The sequence below is a fragment of the Neolamprologus multifasciatus genome, chromosome 20, assembly GCF_963576455.1.
Source record: "Neolamprologus multifasciatus chromosome 20, fNeoMul1.2, whole genome shotgun sequence".
NCBI classification, from domain to species: Eukaryota; Metazoa; Chordata; class Actinopteri; order Cichliformes; family Cichlidae; genus Neolamprologus; species Neolamprologus multifasciatus.
The window spans coordinates 33,760,822-33,785,806 of NC_140458.1; the positions used below are offsets into that span (position 1 = coordinate 33,760,822).

The window sequence follows — 24,985 nt, forward strand, 5'->3', positions numbered from 1 at the left end:
ACTCCCCAAGCGTACTCTACGAACCGGGTCCAGGTACCCTTGCCCCTGGAGGGAGAAACTGCACCCAGACCCAGGTGGTGTTACCCTTTTCCCTGGGGTGGGGAGAAGCAGACCGCCCCGACGGGGGTGTGTGAAGACTCCAAACCTCCCTCCGCCCGCTCATGTGTAGTGTTGATGCATGTGTGTTCTAAGGTGCATTTAAAACCCAGGAGGGCATGGAGCTACCTGCCAGAGAGCAGCAGGTAAGCGCATAGCCCCTCCTGATAGCCCTCAATGTCTACATGTATTTAAAATTAAGAGGTGGGCAATGACGCCAGGGGTGAGGTGTACACCCTGATGATCTTTTGGATTCCGTGTAGCGTGCCCACCCCCAAGATCCTATATGTATGTGTTATGAGAGTCTTAAATGGAAAGTTTGAGTTACGTTTGAACAGCAGGTGTGTCAACATTATTCCCCTATTCAGCTGCTCAGCGACTCAGCTTGACAGTTGCCAATACACCTTACCCACAGTTGTCCATGATCTTACCTGTGTTTGTTGACATAATTCAGTGTTATCACAACAGCATCATCACCATCTGCTCTCTTCGGGTCCTCTTCAGGATTTCATACAAATGTATCTGCTTCATCCATGACTAGAACAAATTCAAAAGCTTCAGGACAGGTGTACTGGGACTCTATTTGGGAAAATTCATCAAGAACTGTGCCGGTCAGATCAATTACTTCAGAGGAAATCATTGCAAAGCTGAAGCTGATTCGAAGCATTCTCATTATCTCATTGAGCCAGTCTCCTGTCAGGGAGGTCCCTGCTCCCGAGTGGCCGGGAGTGAATAACTGTTAGCTCCAGTTATTCACTTCCTTGGGAGATTTAGCTCTAGATCTGGTCCAATGGGATGTTGAAAAGGAGTGCTTGGCAATCTGATGCGTGGTTGACTCTCTTCATTATTATTCCTCAGACAACCTTTCACCCTCAGTTCAGATCACACCCCACTGCAGTGGCTCCATCACATGAAACATGCCAACACCCAGATCACCTGGTGGCATCTGGCTCTCCAGCCTTTTAAGTTCAAGGTGGCGCTTAAAAGGCCAGATGGCTCCCCATCCTAAGTTGGGCAATGGGGATATGTGGCGGGGTGTGACTTGTTGCTCAGCTGCAGAGAAGGGGTGGAGCAGTAGGTTGAGTGTGTGGTGTCAGGGGAGGCTGGTTGTCACATATGCCTTCTAATCATGCCTTTCCTATATGAGCAGGCCACCAGGACCTGACAGGAGAGCTGTGTGGTGGGTGCTTAGCTCTAATAGTGTCACAGTCCTGACACTATAGTGTTTTGCGTTTTGCATTATTATTAAGCTTTGATTTTCATCACTGTTTATCATTACTAGACTTTTGGGTCAGGGCCCCACAAACACTAAGGAAAGAGCAATGTGTTTTGGTGGAACCACTTGAGGGGCTTAGTACAGTTGCTGTTGCTCGATCTCTAGGAATTGTCTGTAGAGACAGACTCCCCATCAAAGTAAGGAATCTCAACCATTTTTTTATATTATTCTACGAGGTTATGAGGCCTTTGCTATATTCTCTACTGAAAACGTTGACATTCAGGAACCTTTTGAAATTACTTTTGAGCAAAACAGGCCAGGTGTTGGTGAAGTTGGTGTCCACCAACTACTAACTGGGCTAGTAATGCAGCTGATATTGAAGTTATGACACAAGGGAATTCAAACCTATCTAGAGAGGAGCAAGACAAGCTGAGATGCCTGCTGAGGAAATGTTGCATTGTGTTTGCTGCCCACAAAGAGGATTATGGCCACACAGATGTAATCACCCACTCTATCCCACAGGTGTGGCACCTTCTATTAGAGAATGCTACAGGCCAATTCTCCCTAATATGTATCAGGAAGTGCGAGAGCTGCTGAATAATAGGATTCAATCAGGGGTGGTTAGGGAGAGTCCAAGTGCTTGGTCAGCACCCATTGTCCTGGTTTGAACTGAGGAACTGAGATTTTGTGTGGATTACTGCAAGTTAAAAGCAGATAAAGATAAAGATAAAGATTCTCACCCACTTGCTAGAATCGAAGAGATCTTGACGGTGCTGACTAAATCAAAATACTATTCTATGTTTGATTTAGCTGGTGGATTTAATATCATGCAATCCCGACACCAGTCAAAATCAAGTAGAATATGCACTGAGCATAGAACAAGACATCTCAGCATCATGCTCATCACTGTCGTCTCTGTTCAGCTCGAGCAGCTGCACTGGTAGCATTGACACAAGCATGTGAAATTGCTAAGGTCCAAATAATCACTTTATCTGATTCCAGATATGCATATGCGGTGATAAATTATTTTGTCACATTACGGAAACAATGGTTTTTAACTAATTCAGAGAAATCCACTGCACATCATAAACTTGTAGCTCCATCGTTGGAGGCCTTGTTACTCCCAAAGACTTTTCTGTAAATGTGAAGCTCAGAAGACTCTGTTTCTACAGACAACTATACACTGGATGCATCAGCCAACGCAGCAGCTAATCAGAATGTGAAACCAGACCACAGCATGACATCAAAACCACACGCTCTCCAAACACTGACTTACAGACTAACCATAGCAAGGTTACCCAGAGAGAAATGTGTGGAAAACAGCAGGAGTGTACATAACAAGGTCAGCCACTAATCAGAAGGTCGGTGGTTCGATCCCAGGCTGCCTCCTGGCTGCATGACAAATATCCTAACCCCATGTTTGCCTATTGGTGGTGGTCAGAGGGCCCGGTGGCGCCAGTGTCCGGCAGCCTCGCCTCTGTCAGTGCACCCCAGGGCAGCTGTGGCTACAATGTAGCTGCCATCGCCTGTGTGTGAATGTGTGTGTGAATGGGTGAATGACTGAATGTAGTGTGAAGCTTTGGGGTCCTTAGGGACCAGAAAAGCGCTATACAAATGCAGGCCATTTACCATAACAGGTGAGGTCCTGTATGGCCCTAGTGACAAACCATATCTGCCCCACATTTTTTCCCCTCATTATGCTAAACTGACACATAGGAAGTGTCATGGTCCTGGGTCTTTGACCTCAGGTTTTTGTTTGGACTTTTTCATTCTTTGGAATTATGAGTTGATTATGTTTAGTTGTTGAGAGTCTGTTTTACTTAATTATGTTTCTAGTTTTTGGTTCTTGCTTGTTTTCATGGCTGTTTTCTTTTTCATGTCCCGTCTGACTACGTCTCGTTTGTGTTCAGTCTTCAGCATCTCCTGATGTCTCTGTGTCTTTTTGTCTCCATGTCTATTCATTCCAATGTCCCAGTGTAAAGTTTACGTGTCTCAGTCTGGGTGTCAGTGTGTGTTACTTCCTGTCTTATTTCAATAGGCTCTTGTCCTGAATGCGTTTAATTTTGCTTCCCTTTTTTATGTGATCTGAACTGCTACCGTGTGGTGATTAAACAGTATTGTTTGGTGCTTGCTGGGATGTTTTCCCTTCTAGCAAACAAGATTCAGGTGCAGTAGCCAAAGCGTTTCTGGGAGAAATAAACCCAAGGAAACTGATTAGTAATCCCCAGAGAACCAGCTCCTGCTGGTTAAGGTCAAAGGTTGCACCACTTAGATTCATGCCAGCCATTGCAAGATTTCCATGTTGAGATTTCCCTGTTAACTGATGAAGACAACAAGGGTGTATGATGTACTCTGACCTTTCAACCTTCACCTGCAGTGGAATTAAAAAAGGCACAGACCTCCAACAAAGTGGCCTGCAGAGTTACACTCTGTGTCGCCCACAAGGGAGCAGCAATGGAACACAGACAAAACCTGTAAACGGCCTGGCCGGTGTGACCCAAAAGGTTCATTATGATATTTTCTTTTAAGTTATTATAGGTACTAATGAGGCTTTTCTAATCATGTTTGTATATGTTAAGCCTTTGACTCTCCAAACATCACATTTTCTTTTAGCTTTAACCCTTACTATAGTATATTGTGAGCTTAAAAACAAAAAAAGTGTGGTTTTGGCAATATATTAATTTGTAACAGTACTGTAGCACCACATGAATTTTACAAAAACACTGAATGGATAATAATAATCAGGTTTCATTCTGGAGACATTCGCACCTTTCAAAAACGGCCTTCTTTTTAAAGAAAATGTTTAACACTTCGACCAGTCGGAAGAAGCTGGTCTGTAAATGAGGTGTGGCTTTCAGCTGTGGCATGTACTGACAGCCTAGAACGGCTCTATGTAAAGCTGGTTGTCGTAGTCCAACGTGAGAGTTCTCCGCCGTAAAGAACGTCTTTATCGCAGGGAAGCCGCAACAGTAAGAAACATTTCTTTTTCTTGTACTACTGTCAAAAATCTTCAGAAAAGGTGGAGGCTGCTGGTTATATTCAGAGTGCAGGGATTTCCTTTCATTTCCCTTTGTAATGGGGCTACAATGTGAGCGAATATGTTATGCTAAATAGTTTTAATTGCCTAAGAAAATATGAAACGGAGCATTCTCATTTTGCCAAAAACACTAACTAATATTTTTGAATGATCGTTTAGCCCCCAAGTTTATTTATATAAAAAAAAAAAAACGCATTGTGGTGTACCAAGGATCTAGTTAACTTTGTGAGCTGATTTGACTAAGGCGCTTGCTAGCGCTGGGTTTTGCCTTCAGAGCTTCGTAGATTCAACGAGGTGCAAGAAACATTCCTCAAACGACCATGATTTGAACCTCCTGTTCCACTTTCTGTAAAATCTGTTGCGTCAAATGACTCAGTGATCAATAAGAACAGAAACACTTTGCAAGCTGTTTTTAAAGCTGCCTTGCCTGGTTATAAGTACTGCAAATAAGCTACCAAGAGGTAAATAAATATAAAATAATTAGACAGCATTCCATTTCGGTAAGATGTTTTAATATATTTTCAAATTCAAATTCAAATTCAAATTTTATTTGTCACACACACACAACCATACACAGTATGACATGGGGGGTGAAATGCTTGTAGCTGCGCAATGCCCGACCATTAAATGACAGAAAAAAGATTTACAGTATTTACAATTTACTACAAAATTTACAAATTAACTTAGGAATTTACAGTAAAAATAAAAATAAATAAAAATGTGCAAACAGCAGAGAGAGATTATAAAGATTATAAATTATAGGAAATTATAGGAAATGTGTGGTGGTGTGTGTGGTGATGTGATGTGTGTGAGAGTCCAGTCTTATAGTGATGTGTGTGGGAGAGTCCAGTCCTACACCTGGTTCAGGGCCCGAATAGCCTGGGGGAAGAAGCTCCTCCTCATTCTCTCTGTTTTAGCCTTAAGGGAGCGGAAGCGCTTCCCAGACCTCAACAGTGAGAAGAGTCCATTGTTGGGATGGGAGAGGTCCATCATAATCTTCCTAGCTTTGGACTTGCACCGCTTGGTGTAGATGGACAGCAGGTCAGGGAGCTCTGATTGAATGATGCGTTCGGCTGAGCGCACCACTCTTTGCAGATCTCGTCTGTCCTGCTTGGTGCTGTTCCCAAACCAGGTGCAGATGTTTGCCGTCAGGACGCTCTCGATGGTGCAGCAGTAGAAGTTCTTGAGCACCTTCAGTGGCAGATGGAAATCTCTAAGTCTTCTGAGGAAGAAGAGACGCTGACGGGCTTTCTTAACCAGGGTGTTGATGTGGCAGGACCATGACAGGTCCTGAGTGATGTGGACACCCAGGTATCGGAAACTGTCCACTCTCTCCACTGGCGTGCCACTGATGATGAGGGGTTTGTAATTCCTCGCCTGCTTTGTGGTGAAGTCCACGATCAGCTCCTTAGTCTTGCTGATGTTTAGGAGGAGGTTATTCTCCTGGCACCAGGTCTCCAGGTCTCCAATTTATATTTTATAATATAAATTATTAATTTAATACAAAATATTACGTTTTCAGCTGGATAAATTAAAAGAAAGAAAATGATCTAGAATAAATATATAATTTATATATAAGAACTGTTGCGCGTTGCATCCTGTACCTGCTGATTTGTAAACTAAAGTCTGAAACTAAAGCCTGAAAGAAATGTAAAAATGCAAAGTTATATTTTTAAACACTGCTGTGCAGAAGTCTTCAACAAGCACTCAGTTCATTTGTAATATCATTGCTACATGTATATCCCCCAGTTCACCCAATACTGAGATGAGAGTGGGCATGTTTGAGTGTGAGACCTCGGTCTGAAACTTGATTAATAAGCGATCACTGTTAAGTACCATACAAGGAAGCAACTGCAACAACCTCCAACAAATCATAGTGCGTGGTAAAAACCTGTTCCTGCTGCAGGTTGAAACAAAAAGCTAGTTTTATTACCTGACATATCCAGTAATTCAGGCTATAAAGCAGGAAATACTATCAGCCAGTGATGTGTGGCTGAGTGCAAGTACATACATGATAGTTATTTCCCACATGCAATGCTAGTTGCCCTCCATATGACAGAAAGAGCAAACACATTGCACACTACACAGTAGCCCTAGCTCTAGTTTTTAAATGATAATGTCAGCACAGCAAAATTGTACTAATATTGTCATGTTGTCTAAAAGTAAGAACTAATTAGGAGGGAAGAATACGCACCAAATAAATCAAACTGCCCTACTATAGTCAGGCTGATCTATTCCTTTGCATTGTGTGTTTCCTTCTTAATAAAAATGTTTCCTTCCTTTTAAATTATGATAACACTTCTTTCTGTGTCTTTTGGAAGCACAAATTTAACATCTTAAATTGGCAAGTCAGTAAGTCTGTATTTTCTTGACAATATCTTGGAAAGTGGAAACATTAAATGAAATCAGATCTACAATTTTTCACAAACATAACCATTTACAGCTACATGCAAACTTCAGTTGTTAGGATTATGCGTGCGCTGGAGAAGCAGCCTATGTAGCTCAGTCAGTTATATAAAAATACATATTAAAGACCAACATTGATTAATTGATGGTTATAGATGATCACAGATGGTCCTGCAGACTTGACCAGCTGCCTTTCAAATGATTATCTACACAGGTTCTGTAGTTGTAGATTTTGTTTATTAAATCCCACAGAAACTATGATACCGACAAACTGTTGATTGTGGTTACACAACCAATGATTTTCCAGTTCAGACCACATAAAATTGTGTCAACAGCAGACCCACATACTTTAAAAAGAGTGCATCCTGTTGACAAGAAAGACGAAATAAGCAGTATAGTAGTAGAGCAGCTCTAAAAAGCTATACTGGAGTTCAATTTTTGATATAATTTCCTCCTGATGATTTGTGCATCTGCAGCATAATACTTAATCAAATAAGGTTTGACAGTCCTAATAAACTTAGGTAAACTTTGAAATAATAAATCTATAAGTTCAATTATTTTATGGTTTAGTACTTTGTACTGTAGTCTTCAGCACATGTTTGCGGTGGGCATGTCTGGCTCTTGGCCTTGCACCTAGACAGGTTTTCCATCGAGCGCTAATAAAGTGTCGGCTCATTTCAAGTTTCCAATGACCCACTGAAACACAGTAATTCCAGTGTGAAACACATAATGTCTCTCCCAAGCCGCTTTGCTTTATCAACCTGACGATATCTATACAAATTTTCTTTCTAGATGCACAACAGTTCTAGGAAGTGTGTTCGACTTGCTTTGCTTAGTGGAATTCTTCTGGTCGCCCTCTTTTATTTTTGGAAACCTAGCCGCAAAGAAGTTGACATAAGCTCAAGCCAGGTTACACCCATTAAAAAACTCTTCATTGGGAAAATTGGAGACGCCACAAATGGTTATAAGGACATCCCCTACCAAATAAAGGAGGAAATGGCAAGGTGTGTAAGTGTGACTTTTTCTTTTAAATTCAAGTTTTTCTTATTATTACTTAACTCTTTGTTATTTCCAACAGTCGTTTGGCTCAAAATGCCTGCGTATGCAAGGCTGATGAAGAAACCTTTCGCCTACCGTTGTCAAATCTGCTCTTTCCACACGTGTGGGCTCACAATCTTGATCAAGCATTTTTGGAGTTCCACCCTGATCCTGAAAGTGTAAAGCAGCACAGAGCTGACGAGTACAACAACTTTCGAGAAAGGTGAAGCATGTTTTGCATCTTTTGATTAAATAAGGAATGCTTTATAAGATTTTAGATTACCTTTTCATCCAAGAGGCTTTCAATATACTTAGCAGAACCGCATTCTTGATACAATCTGCAATTGTCTATGATCATATTTTAAAGTAAGATATTTTATTTATTTTAGACATACAAGAGGATACGTGAATTTAGGTTTTTAGATGTCACCTGTTAAATTAAAGCCTGAGTTGATCCAATAAATTATACTGCTCTAAGTGTACAGACTACAACTGTAAAAACTCACAGCTTTTATGTTGTAGTGTGTGTATATCATTGTCATGTTTCCAAAGGTCCTACAATCCTGCAGATGTGCTTAATGTAGCTGAGGCCAACAGTCCTCTTCAGTTTCCTACCCAGGGGGTGCTGGTGCGACCCCTAAAGACAATCATCGTTCCTGGTAAAGGCATATTTAACATGCAAAAAAACATTGAAACCCAGTCTAACTTTTACCTTTAAAACGTCAGTTACACTGGGCCTGAAAACACTGTGCATGGTATAACAGGATGCAGAACAATCACAAGAAGGAAGACTGGTGCATGTCTGATCGTTTTATTTAAAGCTACAGAAAGCAACACAAAACTTAACCATCTGTGTTCTACGTGAGCACTTTCTTGTTAAAAAGAGGAAATAAAACTGCTATTTAAACAGGTTCCTATTTTTAAATCTTCTATTTATATAATTTCACCGTTTCTCTGCAGGTTTAGCCCTTAAAGAAGAAAGAAGATCACTTCACATGGTAATGCCTCGATTATTGTCTTGCACATTTTTTTTTTTTTTTTTGTCGTCATTTTAAATATGATTATTTTAAATTATTTTTTGCAACCAATGCTTATCCTGTAACAGGTGTCTTTGACTGCAACACTTGGAAGTTTTGATGTTGCTGCTCAGGTGGACATGGTCTCCATCCAGGGAGTGGGCGAGAAGAACATAGTTCTGTCGAGTCCTCTTCTCTCTGCTCTGAACAAACAGCTGCAGTTTGTCACCTACACAAACACCGTGTTTCATCCGAAGACGGCAGACACAAGTAAAGTTATGATGTGGATATGAAACTGATACTAAAAGTGCAATGTAGAATGTACCTGTTTGAGCATATGAACAGTTAGTGCCCCCCCACCCACAATGAGACGAAAGGAAGGCAAAGTTTGGTATGTAACTTTATACAAGCAATTTTTTTCTTATCTATTAAATAAATAAATGGCCATTACAATACAAATTTAAGGAGATTTAAACTCTAGTAGATTTTTTTTAAAGCATTGACGGTATTTGATTAAAGAGCTTACACATGCTAGCTAAGCATTAACCATTACAGAATGATAGATGATATCCGTGAACTGGAGGTTACAGATGGCAGTCTGACAGCTGTGTGCATTTTACATTTACTGCTATTTCTTGACTCATTATGTATTTCAGGAAGGCAAAATGTTAAAATGTAAGTGTACTATTCAGTTTTTTTCAGCTCCTCCCATATGGAAAAGAAATAGTAAAAACATATATGATTTACTCATGAAAGTGGCCACTTTCTCATTACTTTCATTTTTTTTTTTTAGTAAGTATCCAAAACGTACAAGTTTCATTATATAATTTTTCAAGGGATGTTATATGTGTTTTCACTCTTGTATGCTTTCCATACAAGTTTCATACAAGACAGATACAAACTTTATAAGATTTATATATATCTTTTTCATATGGGCTAGTTGATGATAACATCAGCATATGTCACACTTGTAAAGACAAGAAAGAAACTACTTTAATCAGATCAGAATACTCAGAACTAAATTAAATAAATCGATATATTACAATGTTTATAAAGTATAAGAAATAGCTCTAATATATACAAATAGGACTGACCACAACAAAAATAATAAAAAATCTTGAGCATTGTCTGACATATGTTGAAGGAACTCGGCCACCTCTTAAAATAGAGACAACTTTGGCCTTTCCTGTAGAGTGCAGTGGTGTTTTTAACCCAGTCCAGTTTATTATCTATATGTAATCCGAGGTATTTGTAGTCCTCCACATCAACCCCCTGGATTGAAACAGGGGCCTTTGGTCTTTGTCCCGTTGAGCTGCAGATGATTCTGCTCGCACAAAGGAGTCGACCAATGTAATGTTTGAGGAATATTCCAGAAAGTTCCAATAGAAATTAAACTTGACCACATGGTTTAAAAGCCAATGAAGTAGGTGAGTGAAGGCTTCCCCAGTGGGTTTTTTTTTTTTTTAGACATGTCATTGAGGGCGGGGCTGTGCTTAGGCAAATGCAGCTTACAGCTTCATGTGCAAAGGTTATTTTCACAACGATAACTGCCCATAAATTCTGCAGCTGGCCTTTATCATTGTGTTTGTTTTATTCTGCAGTTCAGTTTGCAACGAAAGATCACCAGTCATTTTTCACCATCAAAATTGAACACAGAAACAATCCGAAACTTTACAACTCGGGATACCAAAAAGGTTTGTGAGCAGTTACTATGAACACATGTAAAGTTTAGCTTTTTGATGCACAGTGTTTAAAAGTCACATGGGTATTTAATTTGTTGTTCTTGTTTCCCTTAGAGTACAATATTACAGCTCTAGTTACCATCGCCACCAAGACCTTTCTGCGCTATGACAAACTGAAAGATCTCATTGACAGCATAAGAGAATATTATCCCACCGTCACTATTGTGATAGCAGATGATAATGAACACCCTCAGACCGTGACTGGTCCTCATATTGAACACTACATTATGCCATTTGGAAAGGTAAACAAGTTACTGTTTCTGTATGTAATGACCTGGTCCCTATTCCAGGAAGCAAGGTTAGTGAAAAACTCTGAGTTTGTTAAGCCTGAGATGAAGGACACTCTGGGAGTTCCAGAAAGAGTTAACTTCAATAACTGGAATAACAGACTGTGAACTTAACCTGCTCGCTGGCCGCTGGCAGGTTTTCTTCAACAATCGTAGTTGGTCTCCAACAATCGTAGTTGGTCTCCAACAAATCTGAGTTGGTCTCCAACAAATCTGAGTTGGTCTCCAACAAATCTGAGTTGGTCTCCAACAAATCGTAGTTGGTCTCCAACAAATCTGAGTTGGTCTCCAACAAATCGTAGTTGGTCTCCAACAAATCGTAGTTGGTCTCCAACAAATCGTAGTTGGTCTCCAACAAATCGTAGTTGGTCTCCAACAAATCGTAGTTGGTCTCCAACAAATCGTAGTTGGTCTCCAACAAATCGTAGTTGGTCTCCAACTCTTCCCCTTCTGCTTCACTTTAACCACCTTGTTTACTTTATTTGTAGGACCCAAATGCAACATATTTACTTTTTTTTAAATTCAATTTAAAAATGCCCTCAAACTTAATACTTTTATCTTTAGTTTGTGCCACCTATTTACTTGTTGCTATGGCGAATCCTAGTATCAGAGCTCCCCTGATAATCGCTTACTTCTCTCTGCCCAAAACTGTTCTGGGAACCAAAACCCAGAACAGAGAGTTGCTTATCTCAGTCAGTTTGACCTGCTTCCTCAAATAGGATCCTGCTTTGACATTTTTACTGTGGTTGTTCTATTATTGATTGCTCTTTGTTTATACAGGGTTGGTTTGCAGGTAGAAACCTGGCAGTGTCTCAGGTAATCACCAAATATGTACTCTGGGTGGATGATGATTTCATCTTTACTGCAAACACCAAGTTGGAGAAGATGGTGGACATCCTAGAAAAGACCACTCTGGATCTGGTAAGACGATGCAGTTGTGTTTTTGTTTGTTTGTTTGTTTTGTTTTTTTAAAGTGAGCTTAAAGGAGCGGCCTGAAGCTTGATGCAAATATGCAAACTAGTAATTAGACAAGCAAAGCGCAATGTCGCTGTGCCCTTACAATCTTTGATTATGAGCAGAATATTCAGTTGTTGCTGAAAGAAATTTAATCACTAGAATTACCATTTTACAAGATTAACTTCCTTTTCGTGTCATAATTTTCTCCAACTGTATGTTTCTATTTATTCATTCATTTGTTTATTTATTACTTAAAGTCAGGAACAGAAGGGAAATGGTGACTGTGTTTTACATTTCTTTTCCCTGAAATTGCCCTGATGACAAGTCTTGGGTGCCAGTTTTGGAAGTGCAGTGATGATGTAGATCTAAACTACCAGTCAAAAGTTTTAGAAAACCCAAATTTTTCCTCTTTTTTTTTTAAATTTATTTTTAAATTGAAAATCATGCAGTTTCCTGTTAGCCGCCTATCACGAAAGCTGTTGTGGCTTTGGGTCTGCCAGACCTCTTCCTGTCAGAGTCCCTTTACTTGTACTGACGCACACGTTGACTTTCTTTGCAAAGTCGCTGTGGGAAAGATTTAAGTGTGATGACAGTCTGTGTGTCTTCCATTGTTATTTGCTTTTTTTTTTAGTAGCAACACACTACTTTCTGCAGTACAATACTGTTCAACTGATGCTCACGAGCGTATGGTACCACAGTGTGTTCCAACACCGCTTTTATCCAGACAGAGGGGGTTTGTAAGTAATCCAGAAAAGCTGGAAAACCTGTAGGAACTAGTAGCACCAGTAGGGCTGCACGATTAATCGTTAGAAAATCGCGATCTCGATTCATACTTATGTGCGATCTCATTTCCAAATGACGATTTAAAAATATAATCTGCATGAAAACAAGCGCTCACGCTTCCTGCTCAACAAATGACAAGGGCGGAGCCTTATACCACGTGATACAGAAGAAATCTGGCAGAAAAAAAACAACGGAGAGCACGTAAAACTGCCCGAGGGGAGAAAACACAATGAGCGCAGAGGAAACGTTTCCTGATGGCGGTGAGAATGACAACCCCCACTGTAAAATTACTTCCAAGAAAAGGCTCTCATTCCTCTGTGTGGAGGTTTTTGGCCTTCAAAGAAGACGATGAGAGTCAAAAAAAATATCATTTGCAAGCTGTGTTTTGCCATAGTAGCAACACCGCAAGGTAACACTACAAATCTGTATAACCACCTCAAACGTCACCATAAAGTTCAATATGACGAAGCTGTAAAGGCCAAGAAAGTGACAGGAGAAAATCCGTCCCAGTCAACCACCCAAACATTAATAACCTTATACAGCGCTTCCTTATACCCGTCGACCTCCATCACTTATCACCTGACCAAAGATATGGCTCCATCAACACTGTGCAAAACGAGAGATTTAGGAGAATGATCAACATCCTAGACAAACGCTACACAGCGCCGTCCCGCAACTCTTTTAAAAATGTTGCACTACCTGCTCTATACACGCAGTGTCGAGCAAAGGTGGAGACGGAATTACAAGCAGTACAACATTTTGCAGCAACGACAAAATGTGAGACATTTGTTGTTTTTATGTTCAGTCTCAACTGTTACGGAGTTGATGTGCAGTTAATAAGTGCAATAAATATTTATATTGGAAAAGAAAATCGTGAGAGAATCGTGATTCTCATTTTATGCAAAATCGTGCAGCCCTAAGCACCAGCTTTCAAAGCTCGATCAACCTCCATTGCTGCAGAACAGCTTTAAATTGTTATCCCATTTTGTGTTCGCTGAAAAGGCCTTTTTGTATAATTCTGAAATGTACATTATTTTTCAGTTTTGGGTAACCTTACCTTCTTTCTTTTTTTAAAACCTCTGGCAGTTCACCACTGACCTTTGTACCATTTCAAGCTATTCACTGGGCTTCATGACTCGAATTGCAATAAATAACGGGAAAAATTGGAGTATGCTACAACTTTTGATGGATAATTTGTATATTTGACACATTTTGTCCTGTTTGTCCATGGTGTTCTGCCATGCAGGCAACAAACGGCTTGCACACATACGCGAGAGGCACGAGAGTTTACTGATGTTTACTGTGCTTCTCTTAACGTACACAGGTACACCATAGAACTGGTGAATACAAATGTACAAGGAAATTATATTTCAGCAAACATATTGCAATAAAAAATTCACAAAATATAAACAAACATACCACTTTGGCCTGCAAGTAGACAAACCGGTGTATTTGGAACTTAGGACTTGTTATTTCTTCTTTGACATTCACCATGAGCAGCTTCTCTGACCTTTTTTCCCAAAACAGGAAGTGACCTCTGACCTTACCTTAAACTTAGAAAACCTTTACCGATTATTTTCCATGTATCAAATTAACAGTACACCAATCCGGTATGCAAATAGGAAAACGTTAACATGCTCAACATAAAAATAAAACATACAAAATAAAATGTGTTAATTACATTATCATTACAAGAGCTCCACCTAGTGGTCAAATACTAACATTTCAACAACTGTTACAGTTTGTTTTTGTTCGAAATGAGCTTGTGCAAGAAATAGTAGACACAGGGCGTAACAAACACAGCACAGCTCAACAAATTAATATTTGTTTGCTTTTTGGAAATGGAGAACATGGGTACTCCACCACACAAATAACAGGTGTGTGGTGATTTGTGCTTTTACCAGTAAATGTCCTTTCTGAAAAGGCAAAATGTTAAAAAAAAATAACATTACTCTTAAAACCCAGCAGTTCACTTTTCCCCTCTGTGGGTGCCATGAATCTGAAAGCTCTGTGTCAAGCACCATTTGTGCAACCTCTGTGAGTCAACCTCTGTGAGTCCATCTCTGTGAGTCCATCTCTGTGAGTCCATCTCTGTGAGTCCATCTCTGTGAGTCCATCTCTGTGAGTCCATCTCTGTGAGTCCATCTCTGTGAGTCCATCTCTGTGAGTCAACCTCTGTGAGTCAACCTCTGTGAGTCCATCTCTGTGAGTCCATCTCTGTGAGTCCATCTCTGTGAGTCCATCTCTGTGAGTCCATCTCTGTGAGTCCATCTCTGTGAGTCAACCTCTGTGAGTCCATCTCTGTGAGTCAACCTCTGTGAGTCAACCTCTGTGAGTCCATCTCTGTGAGTCCATCTCTGTGAGTCAACCTCTGTGAGTCCATCTCTGTGAGTCCATCTCTGTGAGTCCATCTCTGTGAGTCCACCTCTGTGAGTCCACCTCTGTGAGTCCACCTCTGTGAGTCCACCTCTGTGAGTCCATCTCTGTGAGTCCATCTCTGTGAGTCCATCTCTGTGAGTCCATCTCTGTGAGTCCATCTCTGTGAGTCCATCTCTGGGCTTTCTATTACCACATTTGTGGAGGCTGGGCAAGGGCGTAGATTTGGTTGTGGCTTTGGTGGAGACGGATGATTCAACCACCGAACCCTGCCCCGTTTCGTCTTTGCTTCTTGATTAACAAAAAAGGAGAAATATACTTGCCTACATATGCTATTCTACCTGCTTTTAAACCATTTAAAACTACAATTCATAGTTTTAGATGTGAATTATACAATGTTAAATTACTATTAAGCAAATGACTAAAGTATTTCAGGCTTTAGTTTACTTCAGCCATATTCCATATAAATCAGATATCATACAAAAATAAAAATAGCTTCAAATACAGTCATGACAATAAAAGAATATGACTTTAAGGACCAAACAACATTACTTCAGTTATAGTACACCAACATCTCTGATACATTAGCACTAAGGGAACACTGAATGACCTGGTGGGTTTTGTCCATAAAACTACTCATCTAAGATTACCACAGAGTAAAACATGAACTACTGTTACAGCAACACATATGCACTACTGGTGCCCCACACAACAACTCAATGTCCACTATGTGAAGCAGCCAAACACATGCCTTCTCCTCTCGTTAACCTATAGCACCAAATCATCAGTCAGTCACCTGTGACTCGCCTCTTCACCTCTGTCCGAGCGACAACATGGCAGAGTTGCCTCTGTCACCTGATGAATAACAGTGAGACATTCCACATACATGCACACATGTGCTTCAAATACAGTCATGAACCAACAAGTCATCATCCAATTCCACCTGTGATCTTGCATCACCATTGCTCTCTGAGCTTTGTGTTGGTTCTTCTGTCACCTGACAAATAGGACAAACATGACAATAAGAATAAAATGTGGAGCTGCTTCAGTGTTTCCGTCACTTTGTGCAGATCTTAACTCATCAGTCATGTTTGTAGGCTGAGTGCATTTTTAAAACAATTTGTGCAAACTGCACTACAAGGTGGCAAAATCATGACTACCTCATGATATTTTGTCTCAAAAATTAACCCTATGAATATGTCAGAGCCATTAGGATGAAATTATTGTGTCACCAACATTTTAACGTTAGACATATAATTTTAACAGCCTCTGTAAACTAATATCCTGGCTGCTCGAGGCTGCTGTTTTCTCTGACAGTTTCAATCAAAATTAGAAATGCTGCTCTGAGACTGAGAGAACTAATAGTGCTGCCTGCTGTGCAGTTAGTTTCAAAAACTCCCTGAAAAGCACAGCCAATCACATTGGCCATATTTGTCACATGACGTAGGACTCCAGTAGTGAACTAATTTAACTCTTTCTGCACCGCTGGGTGAATGAGACGTTGACAGATCTTTTTTTTTTTCTTACTATCAGGTTTGTTTTTCTTTACTCGAAGAGATCAAATTATTGGTAGGGACAATTCAATAATCGCTGGATATTGGTGGCATGCCAAATCTACGCCCTTGAGGCTGGGTTAACAGAGTACATGACATTTCCTTTCAGAATAACAGGAATTGATACGTTTCACATTTTGTGGCCACAAGTGAAGTTAAACAATTCTGTTGCTAAAACCCAAATCGTTTCTTTAATGTCTTTGTCTTAACTTGGATTTTAGTGGGATTTGAGAAATCGACGGTAACTTTGCCCCGTCCAAAACAAAACTTTAATTCGGTAACTCTGAACCACCACCTTAGATTTTTAACCTGTGTCCATACTTAAAGAGGAAGAGAGACGGATGAGTCTAGAGTTTACTTAAAATTGTGAAAGAGAAGTCAGACATTGGAACATGGAGGTGAAAAGTCAGAAGAAGACATGACATCATTATGAATAAGAAGAAATGTGTAGCAAGTATAACGAAATTAATTGCAGTGTCAAAAGTTTAAGTATAATTACAAAAGAATAGAATAAAAAAATAGAGCATGATATTCAGTAATAATAAATAGAACCTTATTGCACATAAACACTATAGCACACAATGTCACAGGATGTCATCCATTGCACTATTTGCCAGGTTGAATTGTAGGTGATTACTTGTAATCCAAAGCCCTAACAGCTAGAGAGTAGAAACTGCTATCTAGTCTATTAGTCTTTGTTCTGATGCTCTTGTATCTTTTGCCTGATGGCAGCAGTTCAAAAAAGATTATGAGCAGGGTTTGAGGAGTCTTTTATGATATTTCCTCCTTTCCTGAGACAGCAAAAGCGGTTGAGTTCATCCAATGATCCCCTGAACTTTTCCTGCGCTGTCGTGCAGCTGGAAAACCACAGAGGCAGTAGCACAGGATGCTCTCAATAGAACAACGACAGGAGGACACTAGCAGCTTTTGGGGGGTGTTGTGCTTCCTGATGATCCCAGGAAATAAAGTCTCTGCTGAGCCTTCTTTGCTAGCTCTGCTGTGTTCACAACCCAGGAAAGGTCCTCCTGTCTGTGACGTGAACTCCCAGGAAATGGAAATCCAACACCATTTCCACCCCATCTAAATTGATGTAAAGTGGTTTAATTTCCATTTTCTTTTTCCTGAAAAAGAAAATGGAAATTTACCATTTCCATTTTCCGTAAATGGTCCATTTACCATTTACCACAAATGGTAAATGGACTGGTTCTTATATAGCACTTTTCTACTCTTCTGAGAGTAGAAAAGTGCTATATAAGTGCTTGTGCATTCACCCATTCACACCCATTCGCACAAGCACATTGATCTAAGTGCTTTCTAAGTAACATTCACACACATTCATACTCCGATGGATGCATCGGAGAGCAATTTGGGGTTAATATCTTGCCCAAGGATATTTGGCATGTAGACTAGGGGAAGCCAGGAATCGAACCACCAACCTTCCGATCAGTAGATGACCTGCTCTACCACCTGAGCTACAGCCACCCCAACAATCTCCTTTGTCTTGGTCGTGTTCAGGAGCAGGCTGTTGTCCCTGTACAATGCTGTCAGCTGCTCCACTTTGTCCCTGTAGGCAGATTCATCCTCCCCCAGGGATGAGCCGACCACATTGGGTCATCTGCAGATTTTATGATGGTGTTACTGTGGTGAGCGGGGGCACAGTCATGTGTGTATAGTGTGATTGGGCTCAGCACACAGTCCTGGGGAGAGCCGGTGCTGATGCTGATGGCCGAGGAAATGTGGGGACCCACCCTTGTGTCCGGTTTGTCAGAAAGTCCATAGGCAGGTGGAATATGGGAGTCCCAGGGTCAACAGCTTGCTCACCAATCTGTGAGGGAGGGTGGTGTTAAAGGCAAAGCTTAAATCAATAAAGAGGAGGCATGCGGAGCTCCTCTGCTTCAGGTGGGACAGGGTAGCATGGAGAGCAGCAGCGTCCTCAGTAGACCTGTTAGCCCTGTAGGCAAATTGGTGAGTTTCAAACTACTGGCTGATACTCATTCAAGCAGGTTGTGGGTGATTTTTCTTTTGGTAAGGGGACTGGTGTAGGATTTCAGACGGGGTGGAAGTGAGGCCTGGGAGTGTGACAGATTAAAAACATCAACTAAAAGTTAGATTTTTTTAACTATTTACACTGTTGATTTCTGCAGTTAGTATCATAGTATGCTATAAATAATAATAATAATAATAATAATAATGGATTGCATTTATATAGCGCTTTTCGGGGCCCTCAAAGCACTTTACAATTCCACTATTCATTCACTCTCACATTCACACACTGGTGGAGGCAGCTACAGTTGTAGCCACAGCTGCCCTGGGGCAGACTGACAGAAGCGAGGCTGCCATATCGCACCATCGGCCCCTCTGGGGCTATAACTGCATTAGACACACACATCTCCTGTCTTTGTCAGTTCAGTTTAGAAATTTGCATGAAACATGAAAACAGAACACAGGTCACAACTGCCAAGAGAGGAAGCTCTCTGATAAGCTCAAACAGTAAAGGTTTTAGAAAGACAAATGTCAAAGCACATAAACCACAGACAGATCAGCTCATCTCTGCATTTAAACTGAAAACTTACCAGTGGTTCTTTGTTTTAGTCAGTTCAGTAAATTAAAACAGACTCTTTAAGATCAAAGTAACAAATGATCTTGATGTCTCTGGTAAGGGGAAAATAATAATTCCCTCTGGAAGGTGAGACCTCTCTTAAACAGTATGCAACAAGGCTGTCTCAATCTGCTGAGACCATAGAAAGATGGTTCCTTTTACGGGCCGCTGTCCTGTATGGCATTTGAGGAACCAAATCCCACAACTTCAGAGCCCTATACAATACTTCTTATCCATAAGGAATAAGAAGTATTGTATAGGGCTCTGGATGTCGTCATTTATGCCCCTGCTTTCCCGTTCCTGCTTTAATGCCTGGCCCTCACCCTCATCATCTCCTTTCAGCACCGACTGTGACTCATCTCAGTTCTTCCTCACTCAGCTCGGTCATACCACGCATGACCATTATTGGTGCCATGGGTGATGTGATCTAACAATCAACATTTAGGTGACTATTGGGTCAGCAGATTGAAGTTTAATCAAAAAGCTTGACTATGAGAAGTTATTACTTAAAATTATGTTTTAGTGTTCGGATGCAGTTCTAATGTTCAGAAATCCACACATGGAAATGGTGTCATTAGGTTACACCACATCATCCTGTGATCAAAACATGACCCGGTGCCCACTACAAAAGACTTACGATTTTTTTTTTCTTTTCAAAATCACTATTTTGCGGGGGAAAAGCAATTGTAAGATATTATTTTCACGCAAAATGGTTAAATTATCTTTCAAAAAAATAAAGATCAAAACATATTTTGCTCAGGCTCACAGGAGGAAATATTCCCCAAGCTGTGAATGACTTGCTATGTTTCTCTTTGTCTTATTCATGTTCCTCTGTACTTGATATCAACAGCAGCAAGGACACAGGAATGCTGTTGACATCAAGAGGAAGTTGGGGGAAGGTGGAGGCTGGGGGGCTGTGAGTGGGTACCCTGTGGGATTGATTGTCCATCAGCTCCTGTAGACATTATCAATTGGCCAAAATTGGAAATCTTTTCAAGTTACTATTCTCTCATGTGTGCACTTTGCAAAAATTAGGATTTCTTTTTATTATTTCCATTTCCATTTAAGGGCAACTCTGAGCACTGACACACAGGCTGCGTGAGTCAGACACACAGGCATCCTGTGAAGGGATTTTCCAGATGGAAATGAAAACACTGCAAATAGTTCGTAGAAAGGAAATTCTCTACTGTAACAACACCATTTTATATCAGCATATGGAAGAAGCACAAAAAAGAGAACAAGCAGCAAAAGAAAACAAATACTAAAGGAGGAAAATCCCTCAGACAGACCCAGAGACTGAGGTCACTGGCAGAGTCCTTTCAGCTAGGCAAAGAATACGCAGTTACATGAGATATGAATAACTCATACAACAGTGAAAGTAAGGATTCAGTTGCAATAGATGATGTCATATCTTTAGCATTGCTTAACTTTGATTTTCAAAGTGTTATTGCTCAGTTAGTCGTTTCAGCAATCCGATTACCTATAGACTATGTTCAGGCAGTCATGATATATTCTACTTATTGAAAAGCATTAAATAATTTTTTTTTGTTTTTTTGGAACAACAAAAATATACCGCAAATGAACTATGAAAATGCTTGAATAAAATATGTCGTTGTCATTTCTACAGCAGATTTAAAGCCACAGGAGTTGATCCAAAGTGCTTTTCAGGTCTCCAAAAAAAGAAAAGAAACCTGGTCTGTTCCAGAAAACATTTGGAAAAACTGTGAAGCTGTGTTTTGTTAACTTGAACTGCCAGTGAAAAGCAAAAGTCAGCTATTTGGTGCTCATTAAAATGTGCTCAGATTTAGCATTTTACTTGGTAAAAGCAGGTTTGGTAGCTAATCATAGCTTTCTATGACTGCCCATGCACTTGTTAACTGGGGAGCAACATTCACAAAGTTGATTAAGCCAGCTTCTATCAGTTTGTGCTCGAACTGAAAACTGCTGACAGTGGCTTTCTTTCCGTACTGACGCACAACCCTAAATCAATGATCAGCCTTTCTTGAAGAGAAGAAACTCACAGTTGTCAGACTGTTTTTCTTTTTGTTTTTCTGTCATTTTTAACATTTTTGAACGTGACTTCAGAAATAGGGCCCAGATCCAAGTTGCAATGGTTGCCTAGTCAACGTATTGCTTCTTGAAACCATGCATATCTTTTCTGCCTTAACATTATTGTCGTACTGATTTCAGGTTGGTGGTGCAGTCAGAGAGGCGACAGGTTACACCGCAACTTATCGTCACACCATGTCGGTGGAGGATGGCGGAAAAGAGGGTGACTGCTTACATATCAGACTTGGCTACCACCATGACATCAAAGGATTTCCCAACTGCGTGGTAGCTGATGCTGTCATCAACTTCTTCATGGCGCGGACGGTCAAAGTGCAGCAGGTTGGATTTGACCCGCGCCTCGCACGGCAGGCCCATCTAGGTGAGTTATTGTTATCAGAATCACAATACTTCAATAATCCATAAGGAATTTGTGTTACTTGTGTAGAACTGAAATTACATTGATGAGTTTCTTTGCAATGAAAAAAAGTAAAGTGGCACAAAATCGAGGCTTGTGGAAGATGGAATACTTTCTTTTTGCAGAGTTCTTCATCGACGCTCTTGGCCACCTCCACATCGGCTCCTGTAGTGACGTCATTGTGAGTCACGCGTCAAAGATCATACTACCCTGGAGTAAAACAGACGTACAAAAAGCCTATGAAAAATTCCGGTACTCATCGTCAGCCACGAATGCTAAAACTCATAACGAAGTCTTCTACTTTAAGAACAGGTTCAAATGCATGACCAGTCAATGAAATGTGACAAATAGTTTTGCTGAGGTAAAATAAGACAAACTGTTGATTTTTGGTTTTTACTGACAAAAAAACTGGGTGGATTACCCAGTTATGATCTTTGGTATCCAAGGTTGGTGTTTTCTTTTTGTTTTTTATGTTAGTGGCTTGTAGTGTTTCTAGCAACTCTCTGGAAACTTGTAAATCACCTTTTGACTTGTTTTCAAAGCGTTTCACCCTCATCTTAAACTGAAATTCTCTCAAACTGATTTGCAAAATGTTGACACTGAAAAGGAAAATCTTCAGTTACATAATAAATAGCTTCAGCTTGTGAAGCACCGCATTTTTTTTTAATTTATTTTATTTAAACGGGTTTTTAAAAAATGGAGTTAAGAAAAAGATACGTTGTTGCAAGTCACAATATGGCAGCAAGTATTCTACAGCAAAACGGTTCCAGTTTGATAAAAATGGCTTTGTAAACTAATGCCCAGTGTCACATGATTGTTTTTGTTTAAGTTGTTTCATTTGTATGTATTTTTAGTAGGATACTGTTATGCCCCACTTAAAAATGAAGTGTTAACTGGGGTGGGGGGACACAAAGTGAAAAAGAAAACAAACTACTGAAAAATAGATGTCATTAAACATGATTTATTGCACAAAACTACTAAAGTAAAGATGAACACAGGGAAGCTCTTTTCTTCATGACGAGCTGCAACACACCTCAGCTGCGGCTCATGAGGCAGACCTGGAACTCAGGAAAGGGAGGAAATCTCTCACAGAGGGAGAGCCACTAGAGGTCAGCGAGCATAACAGATACTCAGGTCAACAGTCTTTGTTTTTCCCTCTCCCCTAATGTCAGTGATTTCACAATATCCTGCTGCTGTGACTGTGTCTCTAAATTTAATCTATGAAACTTTTACTCAGGAATTTACTTAAACAGATGCTGTCTCTGTCTTTTCTTCTCAACAGTATTTCTAAAAATGCTTGTTTATTTTTTTTAGTGTATCGTTTGTTTGTTTGTTTGTTTGTTTGTTTGAAAAAAAAAACCTTAGCATCAATTTCCTGTTTATTTGTTATATTAAATTTCTTCTTTAAAATCTTTAAACAGAAAATATGACTTACATTTAGAGTTTAAGTGACGCTCCTTTAGCAAATAGTGGCCTTGCACTTCGTTCCCAAATCCGATGGAACATTAAAGATGGTTCTTATTAATATCTACTACAACCCCCTTCCACTCTAAGGGAGGCTCTTTTTTATGGTTAGTGGTTAAAGGTGTAATATGTGAATAATGAGTGTACATGTTTACCAAATTAGTACTTGTTTTTATTCCCCAACATCTGCTGTTTCTTACTAGTAGAACCAAAGTTGCTCCTCAACTACCTTACTCAATCTAGAGAGCAAGACTATCACTGGGCTGCAGAATCCTTTGCACGACTCTCATGACTTGTGAACTGAATCTGGTCAGCATTTACTTCTTTTACTAACCCCCCTTTGCTGGGAGGTAAAGTTGGCAATGTTGTTAGTTCCACACCAGAATAGGAGCACATCAACCATCAGCTAAGTACCTACGTACATAGAAACAATCTAGCAATCATTTTGGGGTTGTTTTGTTCTGTGATATGAGTATTTAAATACAGCTTTGTTCTATTTAAAATGATGTAATTTAAATAAAAAGCACAGATCCATTATGTGGCCATTGTTTTGTTAAAGCCTACAGGGCCTCAGGAGGAAGAGTGTGTCATCTATCAATTAGGTTGTTGGTTTCATATCTCGCTCCTCAAGTCAGCATGTCGAAGTATCTTTGAGCAAGACACTAGAAGTTGCCCCTGATGCGTTCATCGACACTCGCCGACATTAAACAAAAAAAAGCGTTTTGAGTGCTCAGTCAGAGTAGAAAAGAACTAAGTGGAAGTCCTTTACCCCTGTATTTTAGGAGAGAGGGAGTTTCCTCATCTGAGTTCATCATTTTTAATAACTAACACAAATTATGAATAAATAATTTGTATACTTCTCTTTGTGCCTCACTCATAGCTCCTCCAGCAATCCTCCACTCTCATCACTCCTCTTTCCTGTAGATGCGAATTCAACAGAAATTCCGACATTCTTCAGTGCAGCACTCAGAAATTCAACTCAGACAGTTTTCGTAACAGCCATTACACACTGTAAAATCAAATTAGTTCACAGAAAAATATGCAATCTTGTTGCCTCAAAAAAAATAAGTAAAGCTTACTTAAGATGACTGTTAGGACAACTTATTCATTGCAAGTCTGCAGTATTAAGAATCATTAACAACACTTTTTGTAATGATGTTAAAATCAGCCCAACTTTTATTTTCAAACACAACAAAGTATAACAGCCAACATACTTGTCAAGAGATTTATTCTAAAGACACTTCTTCAGCTAAGAATCTAAAGGTAGAAACACACAGACGCTGCAGTTTTTACTTGCAAGGGCGATCACAGAACGCTCACACCAGAGTGGGGGCCCTGTGATGTGCGCTCTGTCCCTGCACCTGCCTTTATTTATATACAAAAGTAATACAACAGTGAATACGTCTATTCATTAACAGAGGAATGTTAGTATGTAGGGAGTGAAGATAAAAGTGGTTCAGGTGTATGTGTGTGTGTGTGTGTGTGTGTTATTCTGAAGGGCGTTGCTCCTCTTCCTAGCAGGAGTGAAATGATAACAGCTTGCTCAGCTATTATCACTGTGAGAAAGAATTTATAAAGCAAGTCTTGATTTCAACAACAGTCTAAGTCATAAAAGGGTCATCATGCAGTATTCTATAATATGCAAACTTATATCACTAAAAGATTATACTGACTACTAAGTACAATTTTCTATTGACAATACTGGACACTGTTCTGCTGAGCAACAAACAATTATATTTCCATCACTGTTATAATCTTACAATGAAACAAAGTCTCAGGTGTAATTATTCTGAAAATAAGTTTAGGCCTACGACAACTTTGTTTTGTACTTACATTACTTATATGATCAAAATAAAATATTTGTTGTTCTGTCACAAGTGCAGTCTCTGATTTAAACAACACATTTGTTTTTCATTCCAACACATGAGCTGGAATGTTGTAATATTTTAAG

The 24,985-nt window shown here is 39.9% G+C and overlaps 1 protein-coding gene across 1 annotated transcript; it reads left to right on the forward strand.

The window, feature by feature from the left end:
* The first annotated feature begins 4,153 nt into the window (after positions 1–4,153).
* On the forward strand, positions 4,154–22,911 carry b4galnt1a (beta-1,4-N-acetyl-galactosaminyl transferase 1a). Its single transcript, XM_085145886.1, has 11 exons — positions 4,154–4,281; positions 7,548–7,759; positions 7,834–8,016; positions 8,346–8,452; positions 8,754–8,791; positions 8,899–9,079; positions 10,411–10,503; positions 10,606–10,793; positions 11,619–11,759; positions 21,297–21,534; positions 21,696–22,911. The coding sequence occupies exons 2-11, from the start codon at positions 7,548–7,550 to the stop codon at positions 21,905–21,907; spliced, it is 1,593 nt and encodes a 530-aa protein (XP_085002012.1). The 5' UTR covers positions 4,154–4,281; the 3' UTR covers positions 21,908–22,911.
* Positions 22,912–24,985: the final 2,074 nt, after the last annotated feature.

Excerpts from the sequence above, each read along its gene's own strand:
- b4galnt1a (XM_085145886.1), top strand. The coding sequence starts at position 7,548 with ATGCACAACAGTTCTAGGAAGTGTGTTCGACTTGCTTTGCTTAGTGGA. Across the intron at positions 9,080-10,410 it reads TCCGAAGACGGCAGACACAA|TTCAGTTTGCAACGAAAGAT; the intron begins GTAAAGTTATGA and ends TTTATTCTGCAG. Across the intron at positions 10,504-10,605 it reads CAACTCGGGATACCAAAAAG|AGTACAATATTACAGCTCTA; the intron begins GTTTGTGAGCAG and ends TGTTTCCCTTAG.